The sequence below is a fragment of the Syngnathus typhle genome, linkage group LG1, assembly GCF_033458585.1.
Source record: "Syngnathus typhle isolate RoL2023-S1 ecotype Sweden linkage group LG1, RoL_Styp_1.0, whole genome shotgun sequence".
Classification (NCBI taxonomy): Eukaryota; Metazoa; Chordata; class Actinopteri; order Syngnathiformes; family Syngnathidae; genus Syngnathus; species Syngnathus typhle.
The window spans coordinates 12,772,514-12,792,810 of record NC_083738.1 but is presented as its reverse complement, the minus strand read 5'-3'; the positions used below and the strand labels follow the sequence as shown (position 1 = coordinate 12,792,810).

Below are 20,297 nucleotides of genomic sequence, written 5' to 3'. Positions count from 1 at the left end.
TAAGAACAGACCTCGCAAGCAGGAAAGAGTAATGGGCTTTGGATAAAAAGTAAATAAAGCTAAGAAAAACAACAGCAGGCACACGCTAGGGAGGAAGATGGAAAGAGTACTTGTGGGAATAGTTATGGTGGTCCTGAAAAGACATATGGAGGGCAGTTAAAGGTGATCACTGACAACGAGGAAGGGAATAAATCATATAGTGCAGCGTTAATGTGTCGTGACAGAGTCACGCCACTAGATGACAGCACTGATGAAGATTATTTTCCAAGATGCATTTCACTACAGTGCAATGGAATATGCTAGTTAATAATCTCAGATGTTTCGTTTAACATCAAATCATACTGTGTGTTTCTCTAAAAATACTGTTGCTATGTCCATGGGACGCAAACAGAGTACACTCACTCACACGGTCACACCCACACACACACGCACGCACGCACGCACGCACACACACACACACACACACACACACGCACACACACACACACACACACACACACACACACACACACACACACACGTTATTGCCTCATTTCAAAAGGGAAAAAATAAAATGGCCCTACAAACAAAACCCCATAATATTTTTACTAATTTGCAAAAAAAAACCCACTACAAAATCGTATGTATACATTAGTATTCACAACCTTTTGCTAAAAACTGAATCCATAAAAAATAATAATACCAGGCTTAGGCATGTTATATTATAGGGCAGTGTAAGACCCAGTGTAAGCGCAACTATGACAAGTTTGCTATCGAGTCATGATCGGTGATATTGCATTTGAAAACAACGGACAATACATAAATATTTGGAGTTGGGCACCCATCGATTCGCAAATGCAGATTATTTCCTTCTGTTTTTCATGAATAATGTAAATTGAATGTTTATTAGCGTTCTTTGACAAAATCTTTGAACTTGTATAAAATAACGTTTGAGAAGCTTCATAGGCGTCACGCTTCCCCAATCCGACGCGCAATTGATGCTATCCATGGCAAGTTTCTGAAATGTTTGAAATCTCTTGTTGAAAATAATACTTGAAGTCATTTTCCTTTGAAAAGCAATAACGGCAAACATCTCACCAAATGTAAAGTAGGCCACCTCATCAGGCAGTGAGGCATTGCTGAGGTCTTCATCTGGCACATGCAGGTCCACGTACTGCTGGGCTTTGGATGCCTTCAGGAACGCCATGAATCGTGCCGTGAAGGACGCCACAAAGATGGAAAGCATGCCAAAGTCTAGAAGGTTCCACAGGTGCATGATGTACTCTCGGGGTCCATCGCACCAGATCTCTTTGCACTCGGACCAAATCATACCTGATGCAAGTGACAAACACAGAAGGTTCTTTCTGTTAGATATACGTAAATATTCACAAAAGCACACACCTTAATAATACACAGATGATAAATTTAAGTTCGTTATTTATAACTCTCCAGATCTCCAACATGAGTCACAAATGGTCTCATTAAAAATCAACCCTGATGCCTTTGAAGCCAAAGCGATGAGCAAATTGTTCATTTGCATTGCGACCATCAGTGTAATATCTGCAACCATTAGTTAAAACAAGCTTCTGGAATCATAAAGATATTCTTCTTCGCATTTATTGAACTCACACACAAGGCCAAAATGGATCATCGTGATTTGATACAAGTACAGTATAACAAACATCAGCAGGTTGCAAAACAGCTGAGTTCTGAGATTAAATTTATTTCTCTCTCCATCTTCATGTTTCCTCACGTTGGTTATTACCATTTCATCTTCACAGGCTGCATTGTGTTGCTGTCACGTTAGCTCTGCTGAGGATGTACTTTCATCCCGCTTTAAGATGGGACTCTACTCCTGACAGTTTCCATTTGGGCTTTGGGGAAGAAAACTCGACTGGTGCGTTCATTGTAATTCTACTTCATATCAATGTTGCTCCGCTGGCTTATCGTCACGGTGCAGAAATTTTATAACATGAATTCAATTAGACTGTAAAAAAGATGGCCGGTTTCTCTAGCTTGGATTATCATACAGCACTGAAACCAATTTAAAGCAATTTTTTTTTCTCCTGCTTGAATTATCATACAGCACTGATACCAATTTAAAGCTTTTTTTTTTCATTACCTGATAACATGATTTAATAGCGGTGGATTTGTTTGTGGGCTTATTACTGTCTGCAGTTTTTGACATATTATGACAACCTAGATGTCTTTATGGTGTGAAGAATGTTATAATTGAAGTTTTGTTAAAATGCAGACATCATTTACATCAGAAAAATACAATAGGTAAGAAAATAACATCTATGTTGAATCAATCTTTCAAAATGTAGCGGTACATATACCTCAACAGCCTCAATGAAGGCTCTCGTCTTGCTTTTTTACGATTTCAAGATAAATCAAGTAAATAAACGTGCCGTAATTGAAACTTCTTGAAGCAGTCACAACTCACCCAACACCCACTTCATGATCAACATCTCTGTCCAGGAAAATTGTGTGGTCTTGACTCTGAACACCTGCCGCGGGTGGTCCGTAATGGTCTCATTGGGGAGGTTCTTGACGCCCTCAAAGCGGTCGGAGGCGTTGACCACCAGTAGACCCAGGAAGACGGTGAAGGAGACCGCATGAGCCACAAATTTCATAAATGGGCTCCTTAAGATTTGACCTAACTGGAAGGAGAAAGGATCAAACTTTAGGAAAATTCTACAATGGTCATTGAACTGTACACTCCTCTCCTGAAAAATGGCATCCTATTTTGTTCTAACAAAACACAACACAACTCAACCCTTAAATGGTGCCTTATGGTTTTAAAATGATCTCCGTCTGATCAATTCCTGCCATTGTATAAAAATAAGAAGCGTGCCTTTCACAATAAAATAATTTTAATGCAAGCCAATGCACCTTGCAAAAGCACAAAAGATACAGGTGAACCTTTAGCTGCTGTAAGTATACAGGAAGAAAAAAACAATAGTCTAGCCACCAACCTGACGGGCATCCTTAACATGATAAATTGGGCCAATATACCGGCAAGCAGCATTACAAATGTGGTGAGAAGATACAAACAGGAACTCTCCTTGGACTAAGAATTTCCATGGATGAAAGTGCTGAGATATATAATATTGAAGAGGCTCCATGTTAACTTGCACAGTGGGTATAAAAGGTCGACACTCGTCTGTTTAAATGGCCAGATTTTGCGATATGCCGGGGATGGGGAATTATCCGTACATCCAAACTCATCTGCCTACATGCCTGTCACCACTGAAAGTACCTTGGAGTGACCCCAAATAAAGTTCACTTTTTCTTTAGATTGTGTGTAAAATAATGACATCCAGGTCCATTCTTTACACAATTTGCACTGCTCACCTAAGCGTTGCTCGTAAAAATTCACATTTGCTTTGTTTTAAATGACAGGTTAACCTTATCAACAGATTTCATGATACTATGTATTTAAGGATGCAAGATTACTGTGTATGTGTACTATGAATGAAACCAGTGATACTTGTGTACAACTATTGCAAATGGTTGGAGTATATAAAGGTCAAACAATCGGCAAAGATTGGCTAATTGTCCGATTATTTTGTTTGAAGGGCCATAATTGGATTATCTAATCTGCTCCAATATGAAAAAATAAACCAAGCATGACCACACATTTGGCTAGATTACGCACAGAAAATTATGTTTGATAATGAAACAACCCAGAACTGTATTTGATGTGACTCATTATTTCGCTTGGCTACCCAATCTTCAAGTACTCCTTATCATCCCATGAGAACAATCCTGTCACAAGTGTATTTTATCAGCTGCCACAAAGATTAGGCAAAGATGAATGCTTTAGGAGTGACTCTGCGACTGGAATCATCCCTGATTCCTAGTTCCACGTTATCATAGGGGCACATTCAATTGTTGATTGAAAAAGGTGAATTTCAAATTGTATCTACTATTTAGGTCAAAAATGACATTTGTGTAGATAGAAATAATAAGATATAAAAATGCCACAGTGCATCACTTGAATAGAAAAATGCCTCACATGCTAACAGTTTCAGCACCTCTCTTCAAACCTGCTGTGTTCAATATTATCTTTCCACAGGAGACCACTATTACCCGCAGGTACTGCAGCACGTAAGGTTCCAATACCATGCATGCACACAGGCACGACACGAAGGTGAAGCTCGATTTTGTGAAAACATTCCCATGTCACTAGGACATGCTCCTACTTCAGTTGTTACGATGATAAGGTTGATTGGATTCACCTCCTTGCTTGAAATGAGATGCTTGTTCCAGATTGGTCTGACAACTGTGTGACAAACGCTAATCTGTCTTCGAACAAAAAAATGTGTTTTCAGTGAGCACATTTCAAGCACATAAATGGTGCTCCTTGTGTGTCTCACCAGGGTTGTACAGATATTTTGAAATCTGCACACGCTCTCACTCTGCAACACATCCAAGACCGGTCCACTTTTTGCACAGCTGAGTGTGACAATAGTAAGATAAGGTCAGTTTTAATTGATACGATACAAAGACATAGTCCATGGTTGTGAAAGCCTTCTAATGTCCCCAAACATTTTTTCAACACAAGTATATAAAGGGGGCGGCTCGGTAGTGCACTGGTCAGAATGTCTGTCTCACAGTTAGGATGGTGCCAGTTCGAATCCACCTCCGACCCTCCCTGTGTGAAGTTTTCATGTTCTCCCCGTGCCCGCGTGGGTTTTCTCTGGGCACTCCGGTTTCCTCCCACATCCCAAAAAACATGCTTGGTTGGCCAATTGAGCACTACAAATTGCCGATAGGTGTGAGTGCGAGTGCGGATGGTTGTTCGTCTCTGTGTGCCCTACGTCTGGCAATCAGTTCAGGGTGTCCCCCGCCTACTGCCCAATGACTGCTGGGATAGGCTCCAGCATGCCTGTGACCCGTGTGGGGAAAAGCAGTACACAAAATGGATGGAAGTATATACATAAAGTCTGTAATGAGTGCTTTCATTGATACCTAGCCAAACAGTCAAGTAAAAATGGATGGTTTGAACCATGTGGGTATTGATGCATGGATTTTCCCTTTGCAGTGCCATGGGATTGAATCTCCCAGGTGACGAGGGTATAAAGTACAAACAAGTTCCAAAAAAGGACAGCAATTCAAACATCTCTTGAGGCAATTCAAAAAATTATATTAAGAACAAGTGAAAATGGTCCAAATATTTATCATGTCAGTAATACACAAGATTTGGATTCCTTTTTTTTTCTTCTGCTAAATATTTACAGCTCAGACTTGCGCTTTCTTTGTACTTTACTGAAAAGACTTTGGACACGGTTACCTTCACAAATACATAATGGCTGTGCATTTACATAAAAAACTAAAGGCTCTCTCAGCATTACTCCTCTGTGAGCATATGTACACTTTTTTAACCTTGTTTACAAAATTAATCGAAGCACTTAAGAGGTCTTTGCAAGGCTTTATGGAAGCCCACTGTGCACAAAAACACACATGCAGGGATAGCGCTCAAAGCTCAATGATAATGTAGAGGATTAAGTGACTATTAATCAAGGGGGATCTGGAGTTTTGCATAATAGCTCACTCAGGAGTATATGTCACATTTCAGCATGTCAATTTAGATTCCAATCAACCTAATGCAGACATAAAAGAGCAAGGAATATGAGACGAGACCAGAGGAATAGACTAAACAATAATAAACCACCCCTCAAGCTCTGTTGTTCTCCACTTTGACTGTATTTCCAATGTGATAAAGTTTAATGTAACAAAAAACATAAATACCTTGCTACATGGCATGATCCAGTAGGCAACAGCCAAGAATGGCAGGCCAACGGTGACCCCCAGCACGGTCCAGCATTTAACGCCAATCGACTGCTGCCTAAGACCAGGAAGGTTCTCATACCAAATGGTCAGTAGCTGTTGTTGGCAGTTCGGATGGGCGACAAACTGGGGAGAGAGGGTGACAAAGGAATGAGGGATATGAATAAAGTACAGAGTATAACAAAATAAGTTGGACGAAAATGGGAGAAAGAGAGGATAAAGGAAAAACAAAATGATTGTAATGGCATTAGCCTTTCATACAGTAATTGAAATGATTATTACCTCTGCTCTGAGTCCTCAGGCAAACTGCAGGGCCCTGCACTGCAAAAACTTAATTTCTTTTGATTTTTGACACAAACGCTGTCACTCAAGTTGTTATATTTTAACATTTATGATCGTAAAGAGTGAGCTTACTCACATATTCACAAAAATGACCGCTTTTTTTTTGCATCCACTCCCACGCAAACAATCGACAAACGCTAACTTGCGTTTTCAAGTGAGCATGCTGAATCTTTTTGCCTTCAGCTAAGCCGCGTCCCCAAAATTACGCCACATTCTTCACAAACTCTTAAGGGGTCCGCCGGTGTTTTAGGAAAGTATTCGAATTTAACATTGGTTATGAGTCAGTTTAACTTAAAATGATAAATCATGTGATCATTTTATAGGCAAGTCTCCTTTTCAAACACATTTTCATACAAATGGAGGTGTAGTATATTTTCAGCAGTATATTCTCATTCTGCTCTTATTCTATGTATACATCCTAGTCTTAAGGCCTGGTGTGCGTATCAGGTCAGGCATTGGTCGAGTCGTATGAGATTTTGGAATATGCAGGTTTCTCTTTACATGTTTAAAATGTTTGCAGTGTGACGGAAACTGCATTGGATCCTTACACTTTCTTGTTTTTTTATTCTTTTGCTAGGCCTTTCCTTTAAAAAAAAGTTATTAATGTATTAAAACATCAAAGAGAGATTGCCTTCAAGGATCTCTCTTCTGATTCACTCCACAGCTAACAGGATTTGCTATTGCGATAAGAGATAGAAGTTAGTAGGAGACAGTAGTTAACTGGTGAAGCACTGCTCAGTATTCCACACCACAAATGAGTTGGCATTGAGGTACAAGTTGACATATGCTGACATGTAATTAAAATTGCTTTATTGATGTCAATTGTGTGGCATGTAAAAAAAAGACGCAAACATTCCCATTGACATTCATCATTTAAATTGTGAGTGGTTATAAAGTTATTAACCATTTTAAAGTATTAGTATTACCGTGGTAAAAGTTCATCACCATAATACTGAAAACCTGTATGGCTTATTATAAATGCTCTAATGTGACCTAAAACCTTGCCTGTATTGCACATACACCAAGCTGTAAAAACAAATTAGATTTAGTAATCAGCAGTGACTCAGAAATATCCTAATATGAGGGTTACAGTATATTGATCAAATGCCACAAAATTAATCAAACACTCAATCAAACTTTCGGACCTTCATCTATTAGTTTAATTTGTCATTTTCATGGAGTGTGAATCTGCAATAATTTAGATCCAATGGACACAGACACATAATCCACTGACCATTCAGTGCATTGATTAATACGCATTCAACCAAAACAATTTCCATCCCTGAATCCAGCATCACACAGTCATGCGGCACCTGGTTTCCATGGCAAAAAGCCTCCTCCCTTCCTGTTTGTCTCCTGTGCAATTATCTCCCTGAGTATTGGTCATGCTTGCTTGGTGAGAATTAAGGCCAGCATAAACAATCCGAGCAATACTTGCATGTGACACAAACATGCAAATATAAACGAGAGATTTGGCCAAGGGGAGAAGATAGAGGGTCAAACAGTTAAGTTGCGCATTTGAGAAAGAAACTGGGAGGAAATGTGGTGGAGAAAATGGTGAAATTGGTGATTGCTTTGACATTTAGTCCAGCACAGAGTCCATGTTGCATCTGCAATAGACACTCCTGGGACTTTGTACATGATAAATGATTTGTGACAATGCAACGAAAGGTAAAGTCTTCAAGGAGCTTCCTAGCGTGCGGTCACCATCAGGTGGTCCGGAATGGATGGGGCAGCATTCTAAAAGGTCATGTCAATCATGTGAGCTCCTGTGGTTGTCACCAAAATAAAAGCCTCCAAAGTACTGTAACTTCTAGCTCTCAGCACCTTTCGAATTACAATTGGACATTCAGGCGAATACACATATACATGTATATACTATATATGCAATATGGAAAAAAAGGAACGCAAAAGGCTACTAGACCATGGGAACTATTGTTTCGAGTTATTTGGGTGCACCTCAAAGCGTACATAAACATATACATATATAGTGAAAACATCTAGGGGCACAACAGCGCTTGATTTGACACGCTATGTAAAAGAAGCCTAAAAGCCTTTCCAATATTTTGGTCCCCTTATTCATGACGGGGTGAAATAATAATGAGGATCCCTCAGTGTATAATTGAAGTCATATCTCTCCAATTGTCCATTATTATCTTGGTGAAGGCATCATTTTTAATAGCACTTGCATTTGTAAATCTTATGAGATTTAGTCATAAAGTGGTAGGAGGGTGTGCTAGATAGAGGAGTATCCACCTTGAAAAAAGTACATATAAAAGTATTAAAGTCTTTATAGTGATGGAATGGGATTCTATCAGTTTACCTTCTTCACTTCATACTTGATGGCCAGTTTGACACGGCTGAGGCAGGGTCGGTTGTAGGGGCTCGGCGGGCACAGGTCAACATCGCCGTTCAAGATGGCTTCCACCTCTTCGGTGTTCCGACACAGGTCCAACACTCCCACCACAAAGTCTTTACATTGCATGGACAGCTTACGGTAGTCATTCTGAATTGTGGGCGGAAGATAGAAAGGTAAAGCAAAGGGTCAGACAACAGAAATGTACTGATAAACACTTGTTCCTCGGACGTTGCATTCACTCTTACTTATGAAATACGACTTGACATTTTAAAAGGAAATGACCTGCTGAATGGTTTCACAATATTGATTGCCAGTGGAGGAAGACTCCTTTTTATAGTATGCATAAACAAGTCAATACAGTACAAATACGAACCCAAACAATGCAAAAGATTAGTAATAGTAGTTAAAACTATGTATATTGGTAAGTCATAAAAAGAGATGAGCTGTACACTAAAAGAACAGTTTAATATTCACAATAGCAGGTAATTTGTGATGTTTGTTTTAGCCAATTTTCAGATGTCCCGGCCAGTCTGACACTACCGGTAAGCTATGTAAGAATAAAAAATAGGTATACCAATTCGAAATTGCTGTGTAGACAAAACAGGGAATAATAAATGTTGCTGTTTATGTGTTGTTTGCTTGTGACATGCGTATGGGAGCAATTTGTAACCTTTGAATACAGAACACATCATTATTTTTTCATGTCAATTACAACACGTGAAAAATACAACACCAGCCGATAAGCAAGATGCATAAGGCTTGTATAATGGCCTGGAATGTATACAAGAGCAGAAAGCTGTGTCACAGACTAGTTTAAAATAATGTCTCGGAACGCTTGCGCTTTTGAAGACTAAAAGAGTCAGACAGCAGGAATTCTCAACACGATAACAATCATGATTGGTTACATTGGGAAAAGGAATATGTTGGGGTAAAACATGTTCTGCATAAGAATATCAATGGTGCTTGCATCGTAAGACCCACATTAGGGTATTACACGCACATATGAAATTTCACTCAGGATTCAGAGTATGTGGTTTGTGCAGTGGGATGGGGTAGATGGGGGGTGAGATAAAGGCATTGGGATGATGTGAGAATGAAAATGGATCCAGTAGTGTGAAGTAGAGGGTAATCGGTCACAGTCGAGTGACTCACATATAAAGTAATGCAATATGTGTGAAGATGGCTGAAAAAAGAATTTCTGTTCTTTTTCTCAAAATGCTAACACCACTCTTCTCACATTTAGTTTTCTGCATTAGAGAAACCCCTCGAGTGGAACAAAATCTGTTTCGGAATAGTTGCCAAGCTCCAATTGGGTCAGGTAGTGCTTCCGGTTATGGTTGCTTTTGCAAAACAGCACTTTTTCAGCTTTACATTACGTTCTTATTCAACTTCCCTTCTTGTCATCATAGCCATATTGAACTAAGTGGCCAGGAAACACGTTTTCACTCCATGTCCAGATTTGTTTGTCTGTATATTTTGGTTGAACTCTTAAATGTACGGGGCATTCAACAAGAGGTTAAACATTTTGTTCCACACTGTTACACTAAAGAAGACCAAAACTAAAACCTCAATAAGTATTGATGTTGACTGATATGAAATAGTGATATTGTGATACACTTTTCAACACGACCTTTCAACATTTACAGAGTCTTTGAGGTGTGTACTAACCTCACCTTCATTTGTCCTTCATTTGTCCGGCTCTTTGAATGATTGAGAGGTTAAGAGACTGCATGTGTCTGTGGGGCCTTATGAGAAATTGATGCTCTGTCTTGAAAAGTGTGTTGTCGGGAGATAAATATTCTGCTGCCAGGGGAAGCCCTGATACATGTTTTCATAAACTGTTCTTCATTCCTGTGTTGTGACAGGTTGTGTATTTGTGTGTTGGTTGCGGTTGTCTTTGTTGCAAACACAGGATTAAACCCTCCCTCTTGTGTGTGCAAATATCACATAAAACATCATAACTATGCATTTCATCAACATGTGGACACTGAGAGTTTGAATCATGTGATTAATAACAGCAGTGTCAAAAGTTAGAAAAGGACACTGTGAGTGATTAAATAAAGTGTCAGATTCAGGAATATTGTGATTTTTTTCTCCACCCTTGGTAAAGGTTGTTTGTTTGTCAGTTATAGCAACACCCCCACTGAGGGAGGACAGCCTGCAGGACCCCCGCACATGCCGTGTTCTCATTATTCTACTGGTTTCCCTCGCCATATTGCTGTGCTGCTCATGTTTCAGAACTCTGAGGTGGAGAGCAACCTTTGTGCGCAGTGCTGTTCAGCTCCTCAACTTCCAAATTTCACTGGCTCCCCCCTCGCGGAACCCTCGGCACCTGCCTATCCTTCAGTAATCGAGCTCTTATCCCACATTGATTCCACATTTTCAAATATTTTACAATAGTAAGATGATGAAAAAAGAGGCAGCAAGAGAAGACAGACTGGTGATAATGAAATGGTAATGAGACAGATGAGTGCCAACATAACTGTGTTCCCTCAGGTGCGCCCTTCTCATTAACTTGTCTGGAGACGGGGAGCACAGTGAGTGGAGAGGCTGGATGACAAACAAGACTAGGTAGACAGACGGAAGAGTGGATGAATGAGGTGATGGACAAATTAAAAGAGAAACAACACATGGACAGATAAGGGATGAAACAATTCATCAGCAAAATTGAAATTGCTATCAGATCGTTGCTATCTGATGTGATGATTTAGAACAGTGATCGTCAACCGGTGGCCTCCAGATTCCATTATTATGAGAATCAAAGACGAAAATTCTATTAAAAGACTAAAAGTCTGACTCACAAAGGCTGAAAATGCCTTATGTTAGTAATGAAAACATACATATATAAACAATAAACACCAAACATAAAGTTATGCCTCTTTTTTTGTGTTATTAATTGAGCGTCCGGCCCCAATATGACTGTCCAGTACCATTCTCGCCCTCTGATAAATATAGTTGGTGACCCTGATTTAGACTGTAAATAGACAAACAAAATGTGAACAAATGTATTGGGAGTCTTGGGCATGACATCCACTGGTGGCGAAAACGGAAAAAAATACATGGAGTCTGCCTCCTCCTTATTGCTATGATAGTTTTCACTCTGGAAATTCCTTTATGCCTTTTGAATTGTGCACTGTGCACCGTGCAGAGAGTCGTAAAAGAACTGAAATTCACCAGACTTCAGAGCAGGGATGGTCAACTTAAATAATGGAGGGGGGGTCACAATTTTTCATCAGCACTATTGAGGGGGGAGCACATAGAGGCAGGGGACCATGCACTTTTTAAAGAGATGTATGAAAAAAATTATTTTGTTCTGATTAGTTTCCAGGCTATTCAGAACCTTCTGTGTATTATTGGACATAGGAATCTGGCGACAAAAAGTCACTTTGCATTGCTGCCCCTTATTGTTCCATTTAATGGTCTTGCTGGTACCGTTGTCATTGTTATGAATCAAGCCAAAGGTTACGTGATGAGGCTAATTGATGGCCGGCCGTGTTCTGTTTCCTCCATCATCACAACACCGTGTTTATGCTTCTGTTGTTTCAATGACACAAGTACATTGTACAAACCAAACAGAGAGTGAGTAATCAATGATGGAAATTGTCTGGACTAATGATATAATATTCGCTTAGGTTACCAGCTACGTATCTGAGAGACACAGAGAACAACTTCAATGAAACGGGTGCAATTTACCTTGAACTCTGTCTCAATGTTGGCCAGTCTGGCGAGTTCGTTGCTGAGCTCCAGGGCAGTCAACACTGGGTCTTCGCTGCTGAGTGACAGGTAAGCTGCACTGGCCAGGCCCTTGTATGCATTCATCCTTGAGCGTGAATGACTGAACGAGTCTTTTTTCTGTTTCTCCACACACTCTAAGCACTTGCAGAAGTAGTCGTGAGGCCTCTCTATGCGAGCCCCTTTGGTTAAGAGAATGTGAACTATCTCATACTCTTGGCAGTGAGCAGCCAGGATGATGGGTGTGACGTCATGTGAGAAACGTGTTCCATCCTCATCGTAAGCGTAGAAGTCGTCATCGCGCATCTCCTGCTCCAGAGGACTCAAAGCCAGGCGGAGACCCCCGCCAAAGGCAGGGTGGCCGAGGATGGCTTCGACGATGCGAACATAACCCTTGGAAATAGCCAGAAGGAGGCCGTCTCCGATCCGAGCCAAGCCGTCCTTCTTCAGGAGCAGCTCAGTTACCTCAAGATGCTCGTTTCCTACAGCCAGTTGCAAGGCATTCTGACCCATGTAGTCCACACAATTACAGTTCAGGGTTTTGGAGTCTTCCAGCATTTTACGCACTACCGGAATATTCCCGTACTCGGCAGCATCTAAAAAATGCTCCTCTTCTGCAGTGAGAGCTGAACCACGCTCATTGAACATGTAGGCTGGGCCGCGGACTGCCTGGCGACGCCCCTTCTCCCTCAGTGTGGTGTGCCGACGATGCATAGTTTCCAGCCTGTGATGAAATGGTGAGGAACAATTAAGGCAAGACAGCTAAGAATAGTGAGGCAATAAAGCAAGGACGGACAAGGTCGTATCATTAAATGCGATACACTTGCTGCTTTAAAAGAGTACAAAGTAATTACAGGCTTCTAAATTGATGTACTTTGTTGGCAGGGATTGGTCAAACTTAATCATCAAATTGTTGGACCTTTTTCTTGGCACCCCAAGAAAGCATTCACAATGCTGGGGCCGTTGCGGCACAACCAGGGTCATAGCTCATCAAAAAGTGATTTCAGGTCACAGACTATTAGTGAGAGATGAAGCCATCACCTGAATTGGCTCTGGCATCCATCCACCCACTTTCTGTAGAGCTTGACCTGTTCAGGGTCACGGGTGAGCTGGAGCCAATCCCAACTGACTTTTGGGCAAAAAGTGGACTACACTATAAACTGGTTGCCAGTCACTTGCAGTATCGCTGGCAGTATCGCTTTATACTTTGTACTCAAAGAAAATGATGCTTTCATTCACTCCAAATCTTCCAAACGCAACCACGATGGATAGGAGTCACTGTTGCAATAATAATGTCAGCAGGCAGCACTGCATGTTTTTAAGAGCTTCATACAAAACTATTTTCCACTTGTGTAGAAGAGGTTCATTTCAGTTTATTTTCAGGGTTGCCATTAAGATTGCTCCCTTTGAGCACGCGATAAAGTCGCTTTAGTGAGGGGAACTCAATCCCAAAAGGTCTTTGTATGCTGTGACTTTGACCTGAAGTATGACAAAAGTCAAAAAGACAGGAGGCTTCTAAAGAACATGAGGCAAGGGATGAAGCACTTTCATCTTTCAAGTTGTTATATGGTCCGACTCAGAAATCGTCACAAGAATGTGACCGCAGCTACTGCACACAGGAAAAGTAATAAAAAACGTATTGTGATAGAGAAGTGCCACGTTGTTCTCACCTTGCCATCCCTTATTGTTAGTTTCCATACTTTCCATTTCTCTTTCTCAATTTATTTGACTGACAGTTTGTGATTCAAATCAGATAATGAATTACAAAAATGCTCACTCCGACATTTTCCACATTTGCAGTTTGTGTGCGTGTGCAACAAAAGAGATTAAAATAATGTGTTTACAAAAATTGTGCCTGCTCATTGTTGTGGGATTAGCACTTTGGAGCACCCTGGTGATATATTGTGAACAACATCCTCAGCACTATTGTTCCATGGCCTTATTATTCATCCTTTTAAAATGCATGAGACTACGACTGAATTGAAGATTTTCTCAGACCTATGATACTCCTCAAGGAAGACTACTCAACCTGTTTTTATCTTCATTTAGTTACACTTGGAAACATCACCGTCTGTATATAGTTGACATCTGCGTATAAACAATTAATTCTCTGCTCCTAAGATATCACTTCACCTTGGAATTATTTTACAGTATGATTTGACATTTTAGTTGTGTTTTAACAAGACGTGTGCCATAGTGTACCTTCTACTATATTACTGCTGTATTTTTGAGGGTGATAAAAGTTTGAACTATTGCAAAATCGACACTGTAGGGGCATGATGACGTATTCCATAATATCACATGTTCTCATTCGGGCATGCACCCACTGTTCCCGCTGTTCCCTACCATTGAAGAGTGTGAGCAGCTCTGCACCATCTTCATCCTCAAATGAAGATTTAGTGCCTAAATTGCGAGCTACTTTGCTTAAGTTAAGAGGAAACAAACTATAACTCAAACACACGTTCAAAGACACAAGAGGAAAACATTAAAACAGCCCAGGAGTACAAGTGAATACAGTTTCAAACGAGCATTGCTGGATGATTCATTGGTCACTCAAGATGACAAAAAAGCAGACAGTGAAGTGTTCGCGTTTCACCCATATGAGACATAATCGCTGAGAGAGAGAAAAAAAAACACATTTGCCTGGGATGCACAAATCCAGACGCCACAAATTGGCTGCGATAGATTTTCGCCTCCTCTATGACCTGAGAGGAAGGTCATAGAGGTCTTTTTTTCCATTATGTTTTAAGCAGTTATGTTACATTTAAACCTTGCAGGAAAAACACTAAATGGACAGTTCCCCCCCCAATTTCAAGCTGTCATTTACACATTTAGACTATATTAGCAGTTTGTTTATAGTACTTCAAGTGGGAAAAAGGATGCCACACATATTGTGTACAATAAAAATACCGGTGTTACAAGGTGGAAATTACACAAATATATTAATCGGTAATTCTGATATCGTCACTGCAAATTACCTTTAAATATTATGGTGTAATTTGGAAGCTATATTGCCAAGCCATAGTTTTAACAAAAACTAAGATTGCTCCAGCACCTTGTAATGTTTTACCGTCGCATGTCAGACAGTGGAGCCACATGGAACAGGCATCCCATCCACAGAATGAAGCTGGAATTGCAAAGCTCGGCATCTAGGCAGCAAGATCTAACCTTCAAGTCGATGTACTGTGAAGAGCAGTTTGACATTTATTGTGTTCTTTAACCAATGCATGCCCCTCCTGCCGTCAGGTCGTGGGCAGTGGTAGGCTAGATTGATTTTGCACACTGTAGATCATCCATTTTCTGCTGGTTTGGTTCCGGGTACAAAAGAACAGTACTGAAATAGCTATACCAAGTCGATGATAACATATTAAAATTGTCAATCTGAGTATGTCCTTCAAGTCCAGAAGATATATTATATTTTTTTCTAATTTTGCTGAATAAATAAATGAATAAGAGAAATATACTGACTTTTATTTGGGATGCGGCTATGTTTGGAATTAACCAATCGTATTAAGATTATTCTAACATGGGAGTCAACACACACCTGCCACCATATAAAGTGCCTTTGACTAACAGCAAATTAAGTTCATATGTTTCAGATTTTTTTCTGGCTTCCCAGAATTACCTTAACATGTCTGACATGATGTCAACCTGGTCATATTTAGCTTTGAACCATAATACATTTTAAAGTTAAAGTTAAATTTTTCCTCCATGTGTTTGAATTACGTTGTTATGGTTAAAGCTTTTGGGGATAATTCCAACAGGCATGTTGGGTGCAAACACCACACCTACAGTGAAGCATGGTTGTGGCAGCATTATGCTTTGGAGCTGTTATGCTTCAGCCTGAGACAAGGGGAGACAAATTATGAAAAGTAGCAATCAGTGTGAACACAAAGCCACGCAACTACTAGAAAGTTATTAAAAAAACAAACTCCAAAAAGGCTACTTGAACATCTGAACTTTAAGTGCTGTTCATCAGAGACACTTAGAATGGTGGTAGGTGTGCCGAGTCCCATTTAGGACAAGTTTAAATGCGATTAGTTAATTATTAACACGAGGATGTTCACACTGGTGCAACCCATCATTTCAGTTTATTTTTATTTGTATTTGAGCTGTACAGAGTACACTAATGGTGAAAATGGCTATGAAATGTATGAGGTTGCTCTCATTTTGTATAGGGTATAGGGTATTCAGACTTTTGATATCCACCATATGTATTGCAGTGATAACATTTTAGTGTAGCGGAGGAAGGTATGAATAACAATCTGCAAGTTAATTCTTGGAGTCCTTCTAATTATGCAAAGGCTCAGCTCCAATTTGTCAATAAGAAAGGTTAGGCAATGTCGTTCAAATAATTTCTAACATGAAATGGCGTGGGTTTAAAAATATCTTTTTTTTTTTTTTCTTTAGAAAAAACAAAACAAAAACACTTTTCCTTTTGCTTTAGTACACACTAGATGACAATCAAGTCAATTCTGTGCCATTAAAGCATCTGGAAAGATTAGCCAATTTGCATTTAACATTAGAAAAAATAAAAAAAAGGCGTAATCAGGTTTGAAATCCTATCTTTGAGGATAGACTGTTGAAAGAGGGCCCCGCTGCACTTGAATACAGAAACGGCTCATTTTAAAGATCAAAGCCGTGTTGCCGAACACGTTTCGCCCGTAATGAGAAACATGCATGTTCATTGGTCGGCCTACTCATTTTAAGCATCCCCAGATCTTTTCAAGGTCTTTCAAGCTGTGGACACTGTTGTATAAAAGCTGCAGACAGGAAACGATCAAAGAGCCAGCAGTGTGACCTGCCACTCCCAATATCTGATTGTCCTCCCTGAGCCGCCTGGGTAGTATGAACACTCATTAACGAGTCACCATTCATTTCCCATTTGTCTCAGCTAGTGGATGCAGATCATGGATACACTGCACTCAGCCTATTGTCGATATCACAGTGAATTGGTTAAGCATAGAGGAGAATAGACGCAATTCCTGTTTACGCCCGGTTGGAACATTTGGGCCGTGGAATCGCTCAAGAAGTTGATGAAATTACTGATGTATAGAACCATCAATGGACCACTGGGGATCTTTATTGCTTTACCTCTACCTCAAGCTCCTTGTGGAAGAGTTTATTAAATGAAACAACCTTTATACAGAGAAATTAAACAACAAGTACACACTAAATCATTAGGTGCATCTTCACAATGTACACATTGGTGCCAGTCAATTTTGTTGTTGTCAGTGACTCCATTTACAAGCAGTCAATATTTAGATTTAGGATACAATGCTGATTTCGGAAACATTCGGAAATTACGGGTATGAATAATGTTGGATCGAACGCTATCTAGTCTATTTGCAACAGGGGTAGGCCAACAGTTTAGCCTAAAATTATTCATACCCCTGAGATGAATAAATTTGTGCTTGACTGTATAAGTGAACAAACGGAGTTACTCTCACATTTGAATAACCCGATTTAAACGGTGACGTACGAACGTCGTGACGCAAATGGACATAATTTGCGCTTGTTACTTTCTACCGTCAATAGAACACATTATATTCAAGTCATTCACCACAGCAATAATGCAGCCGGCTTCCTCCTTGCTCTAAAAGTGTTCTTTTGTTCTGCTTCTCTGCGCTTCGCTGTGATTGTTTAACTGCTTGTGGATTCCCGGCGAGTTAAGTCGAGATATATGTGTGTTTATATACACACTGTATCATTTTTGCAGAGGCAGAAAATGACGTATAATTACGGCATATTCAGGTTGGGCTCTCTATGACGAGGATGTTATGGCAAGGATTACAGTCATTGCCAGTTTATATATTAATTCTACTATTTTTCAAATGAAAATGTTGCCTTTCTGTAACATACTAAGCATTTCACAGTGGATAGATTATTCATGACGCAGATAGAGTGGGAACAGCAGACCCTTCGGTTACTGGATGAACTGCTCTACCTCCTGAGCAACAGCCACACTGTATTTTGATGCTGCTTGTATTTTAGTTAAATTGTGTTTTTTAACCTATCATAATGTAGTTTAGCAACATGCACCCACCACCATTCATTTACCTGTCAGTGCCAACTGAAAAAAATAGCTGAGGTTCATTATACCCAAGTTGGCCCATTTAGAGTCAGGATAGGGGAACGGAGCAAACATTTGAAATTTTCTAAATATCTAGTGGTTGTATTCACCAAACCAGCATGGCTGCAATCTCCGTGGTTAATTTGAATCCAAAGCGATTAATAAAGAAGTTGAATGTATTTTCTCTCAAGTAGTGGAGTTTGGTTTGTGGGTCTTATATTTGCTGCTTGACAGAAAACAACTGTTTCTTATTCTTAACCAAGCATTAAATGTTAATTTACACATGGAGATGAAGATTTAACGGTATTTTGCTGTTTTTTTTAGAAAAACATTGTCAGTGTACATTCCAAATATTATGTAAGATACGATGACAAAGCCACTGTAAAATACGGCACCAAATTTACCGTAAATTTACAGAAATTCATTACAGTGTACTTTTGAGCAAAAAGCCTAACATTAGCATCAAGTGGCAAAGTTATTACTGTAAATAGAATATAGTGGACCCCTTCCTATTCATTGGGAATAGGAATCAAGCTCGCCCACAAACAGCGAAAAGCCAGTAATAATTGACGGCCCCCTATAAAGTGATAGAAATTCCTTATTTAATAGCATAAACCATAAATATATCACAAATTATGAACCCGAAACTTGGAAGAGGCTTATAGCATTTGTACTGAAGATAGCGTTTTGCCACAAACGCACAAACGCACAAACAAATATGTGATTTTTTCCATGGATAATGAAAAATCACAAATTGGTGAATACCTCTGAACTGGGAATATGCATGGGTCCACTGTAATGTTAAGAGACTAAATCAGTATTCAAATAAAATGGAACTTTCTTCAAGTTGTATAGGGATTTTAGGTGCCTGTGTATTAGTGTTGCACAAAACACTGAAATTACTGGAGATTGATCAGGATGGATCAAATTATATGATAATCAAGCAAATAATACAAAAATGGTGGGCCATCCATTCTAGCATAAGCTCTCTGTGTGCCTCATGAATTGTCCAACAAGTGTTGAACTGCTTAGTCTTTAGCTGGTTAATTGAATTCCCAAACCGAAACAACAACAACAACAACAACAACAACAACACAAGTGAATTCCAAAAACTCACGAATGCCGGGAGTCGGAGTACACTTCGGGGTTCATATGCTCTTTGGCGTGGTGGTTGCCACAGTCTGGAGGCTCCGGGACGCATTGGTCAGCGCGCTGTCCACGGTGCTGAAGGCTCCCGTCGTTTTCGGAGCCGCGTCCTTTCCAGGGGGGCAGCGCCTCGTCGTAGTGTTCGCACACCACGTCGAGGTGCGTGTACTGGTGCGGAGAGTCCCTGCTACATTTGTGGAACTTTGGCGGCGTGAGGTGAGGGGAATCCTCGGGGTCTCGGTTCTCCGAGGATGAGCTGAGACAGCCCGCTGAGGTCAGGTACGAGGGATCCGGGTCCTCCAGTAGCGGAGAGGTTGAGGAGAAGAGGTCCAGGGGCCGTCGACAAGAAGGTGATCCCTGGGGAAGACACAAAGGCGGAGAGGGAGACTCGGACCGAAGGCTCTTTCTCTCTGCCATCGCTTTCTTCCCCGTCGTCAGACATTAGCAGAGCTGTGGACATGGAAATACTGAACCCGCCGCCCTCTCCACCGAAAAGAAATAAATAAAAGGTCGTAGTTCATGTGACGAACATTGCGCAATTAATCTTAAAGTTTCGTCCGGACAAGTTCCATCCAAGCTGCGCGTCAGCTCTACTGACGTGACCGTTCACGCGCAGCGCGCTACAACCAGAACGCGCGCTCCAGGCGCCAGCCCTTTCGAAAATGGAAGACACTCATCAAAAGTGACATCTGCAGTCATTAATTTATTGCGGAGAAGAGGGAGGGGTTATAAAAAAACTAATCTAGTCTAGTCTGTGATTCAGATTGATTTTTTTTTACGTCCAATATGTCATGTTAAAAATTGCAGAATTTGTTAATTTTCTGTTTGAATAGAATACAAAACTCAAAATGCAGTGACGCCACTTAATTT

General features: G+C 40.3%; 1 protein-coding gene across 1 annotated transcript in view; it reads right to left on the bottom strand.

The window, feature by feature from the left end:
• Positions 1-20,012, bottom strand: part of LOC133163216 (short transient receptor potential channel 7-like) — a 39,753-nt gene extending 19,741 nt beyond the window's left edge. Inside the window, 7 exon segments of the mRNA XM_061292876.1 lie at positions 1,078-1,311; positions 2,426-2,642; positions 5,737-5,901; positions 8,441-8,623; positions 12,170-12,932; positions 19,399-19,826; positions 19,828-20,012. Coding sequence (XP_061148860.1) covers positions 1,078-1,311; positions 2,426-2,642; positions 5,737-5,901; positions 8,441-8,623; positions 12,170-12,932; positions 19,399-19,826; positions 19,828-19,887 — 2,050 coding nt within the window. The 5' untranslated portion in view covers positions 19,888-20,012.
• Between the last annotated feature and the right edge of the window lie 285 nt (positions 20,013-20,297).